The following is a 15,046-nucleotide window of genomic DNA, read 5'->3' on the forward strand; positions in this document are numbered from 1 at the left end:
TTGCAGAAAAAATGAATTAAATGAAACATATTTTCTTAACCTTGAGTTAAATTTGTCATGCATAACCTTTGTGATTGAATAGAGGATTGTGCAGTGACAATCTCATAAAAAAGACAAACCTGTAAAATGTTTATCAGCATGTGAGTTCTATAAGCATCAAAGTGCTTCATGCAAATTAAAGAAAATAAACTCTTAGTGTCTAACAAATAGGATAAAAAAAGATAAAGCAACCATCACTGTTTGTAAAATATTACAGATTTTATTCATCACATATTTTTATGTTTCAAACATTTCATTTTAAGGCACACTTATGAAAAAACTGTTTCAGATCTTTCTTAAAACAGAGTCGGCACTGATACAATAGATTAAGGTTTGGTATTTAATGTAATATAAATATTTTGTTTCAAATTAAGATTTGTCTTATTGGATCAGTATGTACACGAATCATTTAATAGCAAAATAGACAAGTATGGCTTTCAGCCAGTTCTCCATATTATACTGAAAGAAGAATGCAGAGGTACAGCCTTTGAGGTAGCATCAATAATCAGCTCCTACAGAAAGAACAAAGAGAAAAGAAGAATGAATGATCCTAATAACACTGTGTTATATGTGTAAAAACAATTACAAAATAAAACCAATTGCTTTGTATCTTCTATCTCTAGGGCCTTGCACAATATGTGCTAAGATAATAGATGTGCAAAAGTGTGTCTAAAACTTGCTCCTTATTTTGTTTGAGCTACTTCATTGACCTATAGCATGGGCATGCATAGACACCTCTTTGTTGCTAATATCTCTCCTAATGTTCCGTACCATACATCAGTTTTCTGCATGATTGTAAGTACCTTGTGTTATAAAAGGCAGAAATGACTCTCTCACCTCATTGTATCTAAAAGACACCACCATCTGCTTACTGATTCAGTTACTGATGTTCGAGTTATTACACAATCAGTCCGTAATAACAAGTAATTGATTGTATCATACTAAAAAAAATAGTTATCACCATTCACACCATTGTCATCTTTACTCAATTATCTCTCTCTGCTCACTTTTCCTTCATGTGAATCTTTTTCAGCATTGTATTCTCTATCTTTCACTAGATGGGATGTATTTCTGATTTTCCTTCACCACCAATCTTTGCATCCTCAAAACAAAAAAACAGTAGTCCTGACTTTTCTTGTATGCAATTCTCAATATCTTGCCTTACTTTATTCTGTCCAACTTCTCAAATATCAGATCAAATCTGAACATTGGACACATTTTCTCCTCTGATTATTTAACAAGTTGCCCTGGGTATCATTTTCATGATCCCAAGAAGGGCACCGAGAACAGGTACACAACCTCAGCAGAAGTATTTTATAGCAGTGAAAAATTACATATTATATAAATACATAGACTATCTTCTGTAATCCTTTCTTTTATTTTTGTGTTCTCTGAGTCAGTCCACACACTTAAGCCTCCCTGGTAAGATCTATTTGGGGGTTCTGGAGAGGAGGGTCCATCGGATAGTCCAACCTCGGATTAAGGAAGAGCAGTGTGGTTTTCGTCCTGGCGGTGGAACACTGGACCAGCTCTACACTATCAGCAGGGACCTGGAGGGTTCATGGGAGTTCGCCCAACCAGTCTACATGTGCTTTGTGGACTTGGTCAAGGCGTTCGACTGTGTCCCTCGGGGAATCTTGTTGGGGGTACTCCGGGAGTATGGGGTACCAGGCCCTTTGATATGGGCTGTTAGGTCCCTGTACGACTGGTGTCAGAGCTTGGTCTGCATTGCCGGCCAAGTTGGACTCGTTTACGGTGAGGGCTGGACTCCGCCAAGGTTGCCCTTTGTCACTGATTCTGCTCATAACGTTTATGGACAGAATTTCTAGGCGCAGCCAAGGTGTTGAGGGGATCCGTTTTGGTGGGCGTAGGATTGCGCCTCTGCTTTTTGTGGATGATGTGGTCATATTGGCTTCATCAACTCATAATCTACAGCTCTCACTGAAGCAATTTGCAGCCGAGCGTGAAGCGGCCAGGATGAGAATAAGTGCAAGTTCAAGTATCAAGTATCTTGGGGTCTTGTTCATGAATGAAGGAAAAATGGAGTGGGATTCCGATAGACGGATTGGTGCTGCATCAGGAGTGATGAGGGCGCTGCACCGGTCTGTCATGGTGAAAAGAGAGCTGAGCCAAAAGGCAAGGCTCTCGATTTACTGGTCGATCTATGTTCCTACCCTTATCTATGGTCATGAGCTTTGGGTCATGACCAAGAACGAGATCACAGATACAAGCGGATGAAATGAATTTCTTCCGCAGGGTGTCTGGGCTCTCCCTTAGAGATAGGGTGAGAAGCTCGGTCATCCGAGAGGGACTCAGAGTAGAGCCGCTGCTTCTCCACGTCGAGAGGAGCCAGTTAAGGCGGCTCAGGCATCTGGTTAGGATGCCTCCTGAATGCCTCTCTGGTGAGGTTTTCCGGGCACGTCCCACCAGGAGGAGGCCCAGAGGAAGACCCAGGACACGCTGGAGGGACTATGTTTCTCGGCTGGCCTGGGAAAGCCTTGGGATTCCCCCGGACGAGATGGACCAAGTGGCTGGGGAGGGGGAAGTCTGGGTCTCTCTGCATAGGCTGCTGCCCCCGCGACTCAACCCCGGATAAGCGGAAGACGATGGATGGATGGATGGATGGATGGATGGATGGATGGATGGATGAGTCAGTTCTTAATATTGTGTGTGTCACTGCAAAACAGCTCTAACCATCTTTGCATACCCTGGTCTTTTCTTTCAAATCCTTTTCTGGGTATTTTCCAATCTGTGACTATTGTTGCCACTGTATGTTTGAGCTCTTTTGGCTTTCCTATCACCTAAAGTCCTGATCTACTCAGTACAAATCCAACCAAAGCGTCCTTAAGTTGAACCCTGAATTCGTTCCAGTTCTGGCTAAACCTGTGGACCATGGCCCTTTTGCTTCACAAAGGACCACTGAGTAGGTTCATTCCAAGTCAGTCTGGGAAATAACTTTGATGTTAAAAAAAAGATGAATGTGAAAATGTTACATTTAAGAGTGGCTTCTAAAGATCAAAGTAAACTGAACTTTAAGGCATTTTTGATATTGTTTAATAGTTTCCTAAACATTTCTTTGGCAGAAAATAAAACATACAAGCTGCTTTAACATCTCTGTTGTATATCAAGTCCCTTGTTCTGTGTTCATCACCAAATGAAGACAAAACAACAGTTTCAAAAAGAAGACAGCATTGATTACAGCTATTAGATGTCAGAGTGTGGCGCAGCAGGATATGGGCTGAGAACCTAAGTTTTCTCATGCTTTGTTAGGTATTTTAAAGTGCCTGGAAAATGCTCAGTCAATTCAAACACTTGTGTGTGTTTCTGCTGACATGTGTGTTGAAATAAAAAAATAAAAAGCTTACTGAGCAATGACAGTGATGCACACGAAACTGCACGTCAGACACTGATTAATTTGTTTATGCTGGGATTATTAGAGCAGAAACTTAGCCAAGTTCACGTGCAAAATAAATAGAAAAGCATATTTATGCATACTAGGGGAAAAATAATTGCTGAACTAGTTTTTTTTTAAATCATATTTTCTACTTTGGTAAAGATAAGTTACAAACAATTTAGATAACTCTGATTTCTATGTGAGTAGAGTTATAGTTATATTTTACCAGATTATATGATGGTGACATTTCAAATTTAAGAAAATGTAACTTAAACTTGTAATACATAAAGATGTAGAAAAAAAGAAGCACCTGGAGAAAGCATTATTTTGTCAACAAAAAGGAGACTTATTAAAGTCTGCTTTGTTTTGTGTATTTGTGCAACATATTTTTAGTTTTATAGAATTCTTATTCTATTTTCCTAATTTTTCACAAAGACAAAGAAACAAAACCTCACATTTACACTAGTGTGGAAGCATGAGATCATAATAAACAACAACAACAACAAGCATTTTAAAACACTTCTGACCTCAGTGTCGGTGTTGTGCTGCACATTGAGTGAATGCTGCAATCCTTCATAGTCTGTTAGGGTTGCCCCTGTGACCTTCACAGTGCCAGCTCCCCAAACCTTCACCAAACCCAGGTTTACATAATCAGCAGCGACTAGACCGTTGTGAACAACCGCACTGGACAAGGTTTTCTGAAGGAAGAAAAAAACAGACGAACATAGATAATTATAAGCAATTAGCCTACCTATTTAGGTGTGATGGTTTACCTGATAAAATACTTATTTTAACAGCACATTGAAAGAGACTTCTTTTACTTGTTTTTCCTACCCACAAGCATACAGTTCTGCAACCATTTTATATCAGTTCATTCTTTCATGTAATTTATTTTATTCTATGATTATTTGATTACAAATTAAAACTTTATATTACAGTATATTTCCAGTGATTGGGGTTGACATGTAATATGACAGATTGTGACCCTAAAACCATTTATTATATACTTGATTTAATTAACTGCATTCCTTTACAGTAGGCATTGAATAGATTAAAGAAAAATACTTTAAATCATCAGTTCCGTAGCAGGTGGCTCTTTTTTGAACCCAAAATATTTGGGTACAAAACAACCAAGACTGTACACACACACACACACACACACACACACACAGGCACACACACACACACAGCCAATCCAAAACAGAATACAATCTGCTAATCTGCAAAACAACATTGGCCTCAATGCCCAACTTATCCTGATCTTTCACATCTGCCTGTTCACACATACACAAACACATATGCCCACTTCTTTTCGCTGCTTCTGTCTTTTTTGGCTTCCAGATACTGTGTCTGTTTTAATCGTCATGTAAAATTGCTTTAGATTGAGCCTGATAGTAGGCAGAGGACAGCCTCCGATGTTTTTCTATGGTAACTGTATGTGTATACTGTAGATGTGCGCACGTACAGTATGTATAACTTGGAGCATTTTTGTGTGATGAATGTGTGCCTGTGATTGTTTGGCTGGCAAAAAAAAACAACAGATAAAACAAACAAACAAACAAAAAGCAAAAAACAAAGAGAACTGTGCTATTCCCTTTAGGCCCAGTGACTGGGAAGTTTCTGGCATACTGTATATGACTCAAATTGAGGTCTGGTAAATATTTCCTTATAATGATACTTAGCCATAAGCCTTTATTTATGCACACATATTAACTGAATCTTACATGTTTATTTCTGTGAGGTCACAGTTTCAGCAGAAGTGTAAACAAGAGTGAATCATCAATCTTGTATAAGTTTTTTTCCTAAATTTATTATATATTTTTTTAACCTAAGAACATAATGAACAGGTTTTGATTGAGTGGCATAGTCGATGGTTTTCCTTAAGCACATGGTGTCTCTGTTGTTATGGACAGTGAGTTTACTCTGAGACCATGTCCTTGAAAAGTCAAGTAAATTTTTTAAAGCATATTTTTCCTCTCTGTTTTGGTACTCTCTCCACACTGAAACACTATTTATTCTCCCCTGACAATACAGCAACTTGAAAACAGGCTGTTTAAAGAAAAATCACAGTTTGATGTGGCTTCTTTTAGTAAAAATGAAACTCTGGCCTGTCATTGGAATGATGCACTAGGTATTTTTGCTCTCCTTTAGTAAACTGAAGGAAAAAACACAACCTTGCCAACTTTTTATGTTTATTGAAAAAACCATTTGCTGTTTTAGGACAAATTCATTATTCATATTTTTATATTTCTGTTTATATTTATGCAAATGACATGGCCCTAAACTAAGTTCTATGTATTGTAACGTAACATTATAAAACAATGTACACTATGGTGTGATCAAGATAAAATATGATAATAATTATTCAGGTAATTATTTAAGTAAATAATTGTCCTATATGGTCTTTGTAAGTATCTGATACTGTACCATACATAATGTAATTTCCAGCTAAGCTAGGCTGTCGGAAAAATCCAATGAGTGTTGAAGCTGTAGTGTAACATTTAACACAAAAAGGTCCCCTTACAATGGAATTTACAGATATAATACAAAAATTTTGTAAAATATTTACCCAACAATAAAATAGCTAAATCTCATGTTGCTCCATCTGCACTGATGAAGTTTCACGCACTTCAGCATGCCAAATACAGCATATAACTTAGCTTTAGCTTAGACCTTTTTGTTCTCAGATTAATTCAGTTAATACATTTTTGCTTGCTTGGGGTAACTGAAAGACTGTGTACAAGGCATTGAGTTTACAATGGGAAGATCTCGCAATCCCAAATCTGCGGTTCCCTAACAACTCAAATGTGTTTTTTTTATCCTTTTCATTAACATTACCTTCCTGTCTGTAAAAATAAAACCAGTCAAAGCAAAGAGATAAGCTAATGGTACAAGAGAACAATTTTTTCTGTAAATTTTGTCAGCATAGAATTAGCTGAAACTTCACTGAACAGAGGCAGGTTACTAACAAGTCATATCAAAACAGCCAGTAAACATGCTAACAATATTCTAGCAATTTAGCAAATATCTTGGCATGAAAACATTAGCAGAAGTAATATGTGAGTTTATGGAAGAATTTGCTGAGATGGACAGTGTCAGATCCCCAAGCTACTGAGTTTTTGAACATATTTAGTACAATATATGAATTTGTGGATCTTGGTATATCGGTGAATGACTCAAATTGGTTTTGGGGAAAAAAGGTCCAAGTTGGGATATTCCTGCTTTAATGGAGAGTAATCTATGTTGATAACACCATGAATATGCGATTTTATAATGCGTCAACAAGTACACATTTCCTGTGCCATCTGCTTTAGACAGTTTTTAAAGCAATCTTAAAGACAAATCATTAATCAAAAAAGTTGAAAGTTTATTTAAATTACTTCGTTTGAGTTAGTTATAATAAATAAAGATTTTCAATCATCTAAAAAAGGAACATGTGAAATTTTGTTGGCCTTGAACTTACCCCTTCTGCTGAAAAGGTGGTATGGAGATATTGGTTTCTTCCAACTGTGTCTGTTGGGAAAAAGTTAATAGGAGTAAATTAAATACCAAGCAGAGACACTGGTGGAGAGAAAATGTTTTTTTATCTTCAGAATGAATGTCATAGGAAGATTCAGGACAAGTACTGAGCCTATACAATGTTTTTGTAGCAAATAAGTAAAACAATATTGACTCCGTGATAACCCCAAGCTGAGTTCAGGCTGATTTCAATTAGCAAATAATTTTTAGCAATAAAACAAGTTAATGGAAAGTTAAGATGCCCAACAGAATGAAAATGGTTGTATAAACAGACAAGTGGTTGAATGAGAAAGTAGACAGCTTGAATGAGCAATAAAAAGGAATTGCATGTTTAGGGCTAAAACAGCAGAATAGTACATAATACAGGTACGCACTGACTAAACCAAGAGGCAAAGTAAACATAAAAAGACACAGACAGGGTACATGGCAGATAGACACATGAGAAAGGAGCAAGGGACAAGATAAAAGTGGAGTGATGGAGAGCATATCTCCAGGCAGCGACACGAGGAATTACTGTAATAGTGTCTGTCACTACCCTCCTCTCTGCGTTCCTCATTCACTCTCTATCTCACTTTCTCACTTTTGTCCCTACACAAACATGCCTTTCACAGAGGAGCTCATCTTTTCACAGAAGCACTTCATGGGCTGAATCAGTTTAACTGTGTGAGGGAGTGCATTTGAGGGTCTACAATTGAGTGAGAAGGTAGATAAACAATTGTCACAGCTGAATGGCACTATCCTTTAAAGTCCATTAAAAAATATATAGATTTTCTCAATTAAACTACAAATTATTCCAAAAGATTTCTCATAATTCTTTTAATCTGGTACATTTTCAATGTATTCATAAAACACCACACTAGGGATTTTACACGAGTAGATCTTCAATGACCATAACTATTTTTCTTTTGAATAAAGTTGTGCACATGAAGATGCTATTATAATTACAGGATTTCCTCCCACATTTTCAAAATTATTTTTACAGTTTTGTACATTTAGAAATTATAATCCCAAAGTGAAATATTTTAGTCCATTCAAAAAAGAAAAACTAAATTAATTGTATGGATTTAATACAAACAAAGTGATGTGTTTTAGTCCTTATTTCCATTTATTTTGATGTTTATGGCTTACATCTAATTACATTTGGTTCTCAGTCTGGGGTTATCAGTCTGACAGTGAGAGGTGCCCCTAATCCTTGTGGTTTTTAGTATAACAATGGCCACCAGTGGGGTCTAGATGGACAAACCTTATCAGTTTATCATTTTACTTAGTACCTCTAAACATAGCCCATTATAAAATGGCCAACCTCTAACACTCAGTAGTATATTCTAACCTCCCCAACAACCCTGCACTATTCCAAACCCTTTGTGAAGTGCCTTGATATAACATGTGTTGTGAGTTGGCACTATATAAATAGAACTGCATTGAAATTAATTGAATTCTGTTGGGACCAAAGCCATGGTTACAACGTGAAAGGCCAGTACAGACTTTCCTGGAACTTTCAAAATAAATTGCACTGCTACTTCCGGCACAACCAATAAACGGGGTAACAGCGGACTTCCCATGATGCCACTGCCCGTATAAAACTCCCACTTCTCCCACAAGTCTTTCTCTTCCACACCAGTGATCATCGGGACAGGGGAGGCACAGCGCACTATTGTCTCTTTGCTGGCAAACAGACATAAACTCTTCAAAAGGTGTCATACGATCATCGATCATATGCACTGAGTTAAGTACGGATGAATTACTGTTTGTGTACCCGGTATTCACTCATAAAAAAGGGAAGTAAGGTATAAGCATTGCTTTACTTTCTCTCTGAGGCCCGCAGAAGCAATCTGTGCTCCAGAGAATTTCCTGCAGAGACGCTGTCCCTACGAAGCCGAGTGGAGTGGTTTTCCCTGTCTGAAAGGAGGACAATAGGAGCTGCATCACCGTGGTAACGTGCAGCTTGGTCGGCCTGACCCCTAGCAGTTACATCACGATGATTCAGAAATTCTTCTGGGAGACCCCCACTTGTTGTCCCCCACCCCTACCTCCCCACCCCCACCCCCACCCCTCCTCTTTGGATAAGTGACCTTTCACCCACCTATTCCTTCTCCGTCGTCCCAGAAGAACGATCCTTGAGCAGTACCAGAGTCACTCAGGGCAACGATGAGTCCCAAAGGATTCTTTCGACTAAAAGGGAAGAGACAGAGAGTGTTAGAGCTAAATGATCTTCTCTATTTATACCAGCTGCTTTCCATTTCTGCTAAGAGGATCCACCTTATCAAACTGCTGCTGGAACAGTGTCGCTCTCAGTCATACCCACTGACACTTACTCTGTTGTTCCACACCAACTATCTTATGCTGCATGCATGCAACGTGTGGGTCAAACTGAGTTCAAATAGCAACTTACCTACTAATGTTTGACAAAAGGCCCAATTTAAAGACATATCTCATCATATTTGCAACATGTAATATTGTCTCTAATTTAGTCTCTGATGAAAATGTTTCTATTTTCTATTAATATCAACTATAAAAGAGTTTTTTATATAATTCTTTATAATTTAGCTTTTTATATAATTTAGTAGCAGGTTTTGATTTATTCATTTCAAATATATTTTCCTTTTCTTAATTTATTGTGATCACATAAGTACAGAAACCAGGGATTCCCAAAAAGACATGCTTCGGAATGCTAATTTAGATTAAACTTCGTTATACTGATATATGTGTAAGAACCGTAAATGTACTTACCTGTAAAATGTATTGTTCTCTGGTTTCTGCCAGGGTAGGATATATCCGCCTCTCACATGAAGGTTAATATGGTTCAATGGTGTGGTCATGTTGACTTTTGTGGCACGCATATTAACATCCTTGGCCTAAGGAACACTGACATATTTATTTACTCAAAGCGAAAGTATGGGACAGAGGAAAAATTCAGGATGTATTAATGTAAGTGAATTATTTCAAATTCCCACAATGAATATGGTATGCTAATTCTACAGAGGTATATGTCATAGTATTTCACACTTTGTCATTGGTCAACATTTGAATTAGGAAGTTGCTCATGCCGCTACTGTAATCCTGGAGGGCACAGGTAATAAATGGAGGCAAACACAACAACTATGCCTTGTCATAAATGTTAGCTTCTTTTTTTATTTCATTATGTTGTTTGACACTTCCCACTAGGAACTATATATTTGTCAATAGAGCATTATCAACAATTGTGAAGAAGCAAATCCAAAACAATATTGCCAGATACTTTATTTCTTTTAACAATATTGTCTTCTTGGTATCTGCAGCCTTGTTTTTACATACAACTTAGTTCATAATAAAAATGTCTGTCTTTAAAAGAAATTTAAGCCAGATACTCACTGTGTGGTAGTCATACCAACGTGCATTTGGAAGATAGCCTTCTACCACTGTAACTCCCTGTTCACACAGAAAGAAACCAAAGAAAATAAGAAGATAAACACTGATAAGGAAAGAAATAAAAGAAGAATACTGTGTTAGGGTATAAACATACTGGGCCTAGGGCAGGGCTGATAAGGAGGGCAGGTCCCCAGAGAAACTGTGTGTGGATGTCCCATGTAGCTTTGTCTTTTACAAACCTGTGACAATGATGCAAAGAAGCTATTAATCCTGACAGAGAGGGTATTGTACCAAAGCTTACTCATGCGTCGTTGGCCCAAACGACTGTTCAAATACTTATGCTAGAATTCAGTTATTTGAAGATGCAAGCCAAATAACTCTGCCAGACTCATTCTGGAAGCTTCTTAAAAACCATCTGTGACTTTACAGGAATCTCTTCAGATGAATAAATACATCTTTTTCGAACGATTTCAAATACTCTCATCTGGGATCTGCCAAGTGCAGCCACAGGCCTCTGTGCAAATGGCTTTGAGGCAGTCTTACTAGAAATAAAAGGTCTCGGTTCAAGGCTTTTTGTTAGGGTTTGAAAACTTTTGTATTGTTTATCACTCATGATAAACTCATTTGTAGAATTGCGCCGCTCAAGGTGGCAGCAGGTTGGAGTAGCTCTGTTACTTTTGATTCTGATTTATTCTTTTTTGTGAACTATTCCTCTTGTGGTGGATACAGTTGATTTTTTTTGGATGTCTGTCCACTCCAGTGTCGGATGCTGTGCAGCTTGGAGGATTTTTCTTAATACTTTCTATTTTTGGACATTTATTATGATGCATTGCCATGGCAACGGGGTTGTTTCTTACAACCGGGAGCAGCTGATTAATATCTCAAAAGCTCAAATAATACTTCAGCTACAACCCCAAATCCCTGATGAGTTGAAAAGGAGATGCCGTGGATGCAGAGCAGGAGCTAAGAGAAGAGAGAGAAGGAGGAAGTTCAAACCATCTATTCCATCGATTTTGATGGGCAATGTGAGATCGTTGGGAAACAAGTTGGATGAACTCCAAGCCCTACAAAGGACCCAGCCAGAGTACCGGGCATGCAGTATCATGTGTTTTACTGAGACATGGTTGCAGGATCATATCCCCGACTCCAGCGTCTCTCTGCCGGGCTTTTTAACCATACGAGCAGACAGAGATTTAAAGAGGAGCGGCAAATGTAAAGGAGGTGGACTGGCAGTACTTGTGAACAACAGATGGTGTAATCCAGGACATGCTACTGTGAAGTGTCATATCTGCAGTCCAGATATTGAACTGTTGGCAGTAAGTTTTCGTCCATATTATTTACCCAGAGAGTTCACCAGTGTTATTTTGGCAACAGTTTACGTTCCATCTTCCGCTGTTGCCGACACTGCATGTGATGCCATCAGCTCAGTTGTTGCTAAGCTATAGACACAAAACCCCAATGCTTTTGTGGCAATTTCTGGTGATTTTAACCATGCTTCACTCTCTGCTACACTTCCAACGTTTCAACAATTTGTCAGCTGCTCTACCAGAGAAAACAAAACATTGGATTTGTTTTATGCAAATGTCAAGGACTCATACATCTCTACAGCAAGACCTCTTCTAGGCAAATCAGATCACAATCTTGTTTTTCTCTGCTCAAAATATAAGCCCCTTGTTCAGAGGCAACCTGTAATAAAAAGGACTGTGAGAAAATGGTCACAAGAAGTTGAAGAAGCTCTGCAAGGTTGCTTTGAGGCTACAGACTGGGACGCACTGTGCCAGCCACATGGAGAGGACATCAATGCCATGAATGAGTGTGTAACCGACTATATAAACTTCTGTGTGGATAACATCATCCCCACCAGAACCGTGAGATGCTTCCCTAATAACAAACCTTGGATCACCAGTGACCTGAAGGACCTGCTTAGCAAGAAAAAAAGAGCCTTCAGAGAGGGAGACAGAGAATTATTGAGGATTATACAGAAGCAACTTAAAGTCAAGATAAAAGACAGCAAGGAGGTGTACAAGAAGAAGCTGGAGAGCAAGCTCCAGCAAAACAATATCAGAGATGTGTGGTCAGGGATGAAGAAGATCACGGGCTTCAAGCAGAAGGATGATCAGACCGATGGAGGTCTGGACAGAGCCAATGAACTGAACACATTCTTCAATAGGTTCAGTTCAGAAACAAGCTATGCATCCTCCTCTCCTGCTCACAGCCAAACAGACATCCCACCCTCCTTTGACCCACAGGACCCACAGCTGTCCAGTAACAACTCAAATGTTTTATCTTCCACCTCAGCCCTAGACCCTTCTGCTTCTACATGTTTGCCTTCAACCATATCAGAAGATGCTGATGGCTTCCTTTGCTTCCCCCTTCCACCTGTGTGTCTCAAGAAGTCAGGTGAAGAGACAACTGGAGAGACTGAATAGGAATAAGGCTGCAGGTCCAGATCATGTCAGCCCTAGAGTCCTGAAGGCCTGTGCAGAGCAGCTCTGTGGGATTCTGCAGCCCCTCTTCAACCTTAGCCTGGCCCAGAAGAAGGTTCCGGTGTTGAGGAAGACCTCCTGTCTTGTTACGGTACCAAAGAAAACTCACCCATCAGTCCTCAATGACTATAGACCTGTTGCCCTGACATCTCACATCATGAAGGTCCTAGAGAGACTCCTGTTGGCCCACCTGAGTAAGCAAACAATAAACCATCAGGACCCCCTTCAGTTTGCTTATCGCTGTGGAGTTGGAGTTGAAGATGCCATCATACACCTGCTTCAACAAACCCACTGTCATCTGGACAAAGCCAGTAGCACTGTGAGGATCATGTTCTTTGATTTCTCCAGTGCATTTAATACAATCCAACTTGATTTGCTTTGACAGAAACTCCAGAAGACTCAGGTGGAGGCCTCAACAATCTCCTGGATCAAAAACTACCTGACAAACAGACCACAGTTTGTGAAACTGAAGGGTTGTGAGTCTAACCAGGTAGTCAGTAACACAGGAGCACCACAGGGGACTGTACTCTCACCATTCCTCTTCACTCTGTACACCTCAGACTTCCAGTACAAGACAGACTCCTGTCATCTGCAGAAATACTTGGATGATTCTGCAGTCGTGGGGTGGATCAGAGATGGACAAGAAGCTGAGTACAGGAAGGTGGTGGACCGCTTTGTGGCATGGTGTGGAAACAATCATCTCATTTTGAACGTGACTAAAACAAAGGATATGATTGTAGATTTTAAGAGAAACAGGAATAAGTCAAAAACTATTTATATCATGGGAGAAGAAGTGGAGGTGGTTGGAGGAGTATAAATACCTCGGTGTTCACCTGGACAACAGACTGTGAAGCCAAGTACAAGGGACAGAGCAGACTGTACTTCTTGAGGAAGCTTAGGTCCGTTGGTGTTTGCAGCAAGATGTTGCATATCTTCAATAAGTCTGTTATGGAAAGTGTGATCTCTTCTACCATCATCTGCTGGGGAAGCAGCATCAGAGCCAAGGACTTAAAAAAGCTCAACAAGCTAATAAAGAAGGCTGGCTCTGTTCTGGGGACTCCTCTGGAACCTCTGGAGATCATTGCGCAAAGAAGGATTCTTCATAAAATGAAGAACATTATGGAGAACCCTGAGCATCCTCTTCATGAGACTGTCCTACAACAACAGAGTGTCTTCAGTCAGAGGCTTCTTCAGATCTGCTGTAAGACGGAGCGCTACAGGAGATCCTTCCTGCCCACAGCCATCAGCATCTACAACGGCTCTTTGAGAAAACCTTCATAATATGAGCTATAATAACATTTAATTTCCCTTTGGGATTAATGAAGTATTTTTGAATTGAATTGAATGTCTGGACAAAGTGCTTTTCCCTTCCCACGTGCCACAGAAAGGGAGATGGGGAGAGGAGTGAGTTATGCTACTATCAGCAACATCTGGGGGCTGCTTGTACCAGTCCCCACTCCCTCGCTGTTTAAAAGCAAAACACATGCACCCTAACCCCACATACACACACAGACACACAGACACACACACACACACACACCCTAAATGCCTGAACTGTCTGTTGAACTGTGTGTGTGAACCAGCATGTATAAATAAAGAGAGAGGGTGCCAACACTTTGTAGATTTGCACTGCAGAGTGTGAGCTACCTCTTGCGCAAGAAAAACAGAGACTCGTTTCTTCTTCCCCCTGAGTTGACTAATTAATACCTAACATTAACACTTTTACACTGTAGCTGTTATGGCAAAGAGCGAACTTCTCAATTTCCAACCCATTCAATGTAAAACAGTATACCAATAAGTAATTTTTATTGATAGTAGGCCATCAAAACAGAAATACTGAAAATCTGTTAAAGGTAAAGACATAAAACCCATCACCCCTTAATTCTCTAAAACCACTTTAATTAGTTTTAAAGAATCGTTGCATCATAAAATGACAAACACAGTGATTGGATATAATATTGCAAGCCATATTGATAAAAGTGTGAGCAAATGGGACATGTGTGCCTTTGCTTACTCATGTAGTAGGGGTCTGACAACTGTGCTTCCTTTAGTGTGTGACTCAAACATCAGCACGTATAGGTAAGGCAGGAGGGTATAACGGATGTTCAAGACGTCCCGGGATGCCTCGGTAAATTTCTTATCCCAGCTAACAGGATCTTGTCTCTGAAAAAGGAGCAAGCACAAATATATGTGGATGAAGACAAGTAATTTCGATATCAATACAAAGTATGTATGTTAAACATGTCACAAATATATATGA

At 39.3% G+C, this 15,046-nt stretch overlaps 1 protein-coding gene across 2 annotated transcripts in view; it reads right to left on the reverse strand.

The window, feature by feature from the left end:
* Window positions 1-237: 237 nt before the first annotated feature.
* The window catches only part of si (sucrase-isomaltase (alpha-glucosidase)), a 78,759-nt gene continuing 63,950 nt past the window's right edge, over window positions 238-15,046 (reverse strand). The window contains exons 40-47 of one of the 2 annotated variants that reach the window (XM_047392806.1): window positions 14,801-14,949; window positions 10,455-10,539; window positions 10,304-10,360; window positions 9,683-9,807; window positions 9,036-9,124; window positions 6,897-6,946; window positions 3,961-4,131; window positions 238-551 (exon numbers count right to left, since the gene is read on the reverse strand). In XM_047392806.1, coding sequence (XP_047248762.1) covers window positions 477-551; window positions 3,961-4,131; window positions 6,897-6,946; window positions 9,036-9,124; window positions 9,683-9,807; window positions 10,304-10,360; window positions 10,455-10,539; window positions 14,801-14,949 — 801 coding nt within the window. In that variant the 3' untranslated portion in view covers window positions 238-476. Of the gene's footprint in view, window positions 552-3,960; window positions 4,132-6,896; window positions 6,947-9,035; window positions 9,125-9,682; window positions 9,818-10,303; window positions 10,361-10,454; window positions 10,540-14,800; window positions 14,950-15,046 lie in introns of those variants that run through there. The other variant, XR_007042501.1, reaches the window with a different exon arrangement.

Source organism: Girardinichthys multiradiatus, chromosome 18, assembly GCF_021462225.1.
Source record: "Girardinichthys multiradiatus isolate DD_20200921_A chromosome 18, DD_fGirMul_XY1, whole genome shotgun sequence".
Lineage (NCBI taxonomy): Eukaryota > Metazoa > Chordata > Actinopteri > Cyprinodontiformes > Goodeidae > Girardinichthys > Girardinichthys multiradiatus.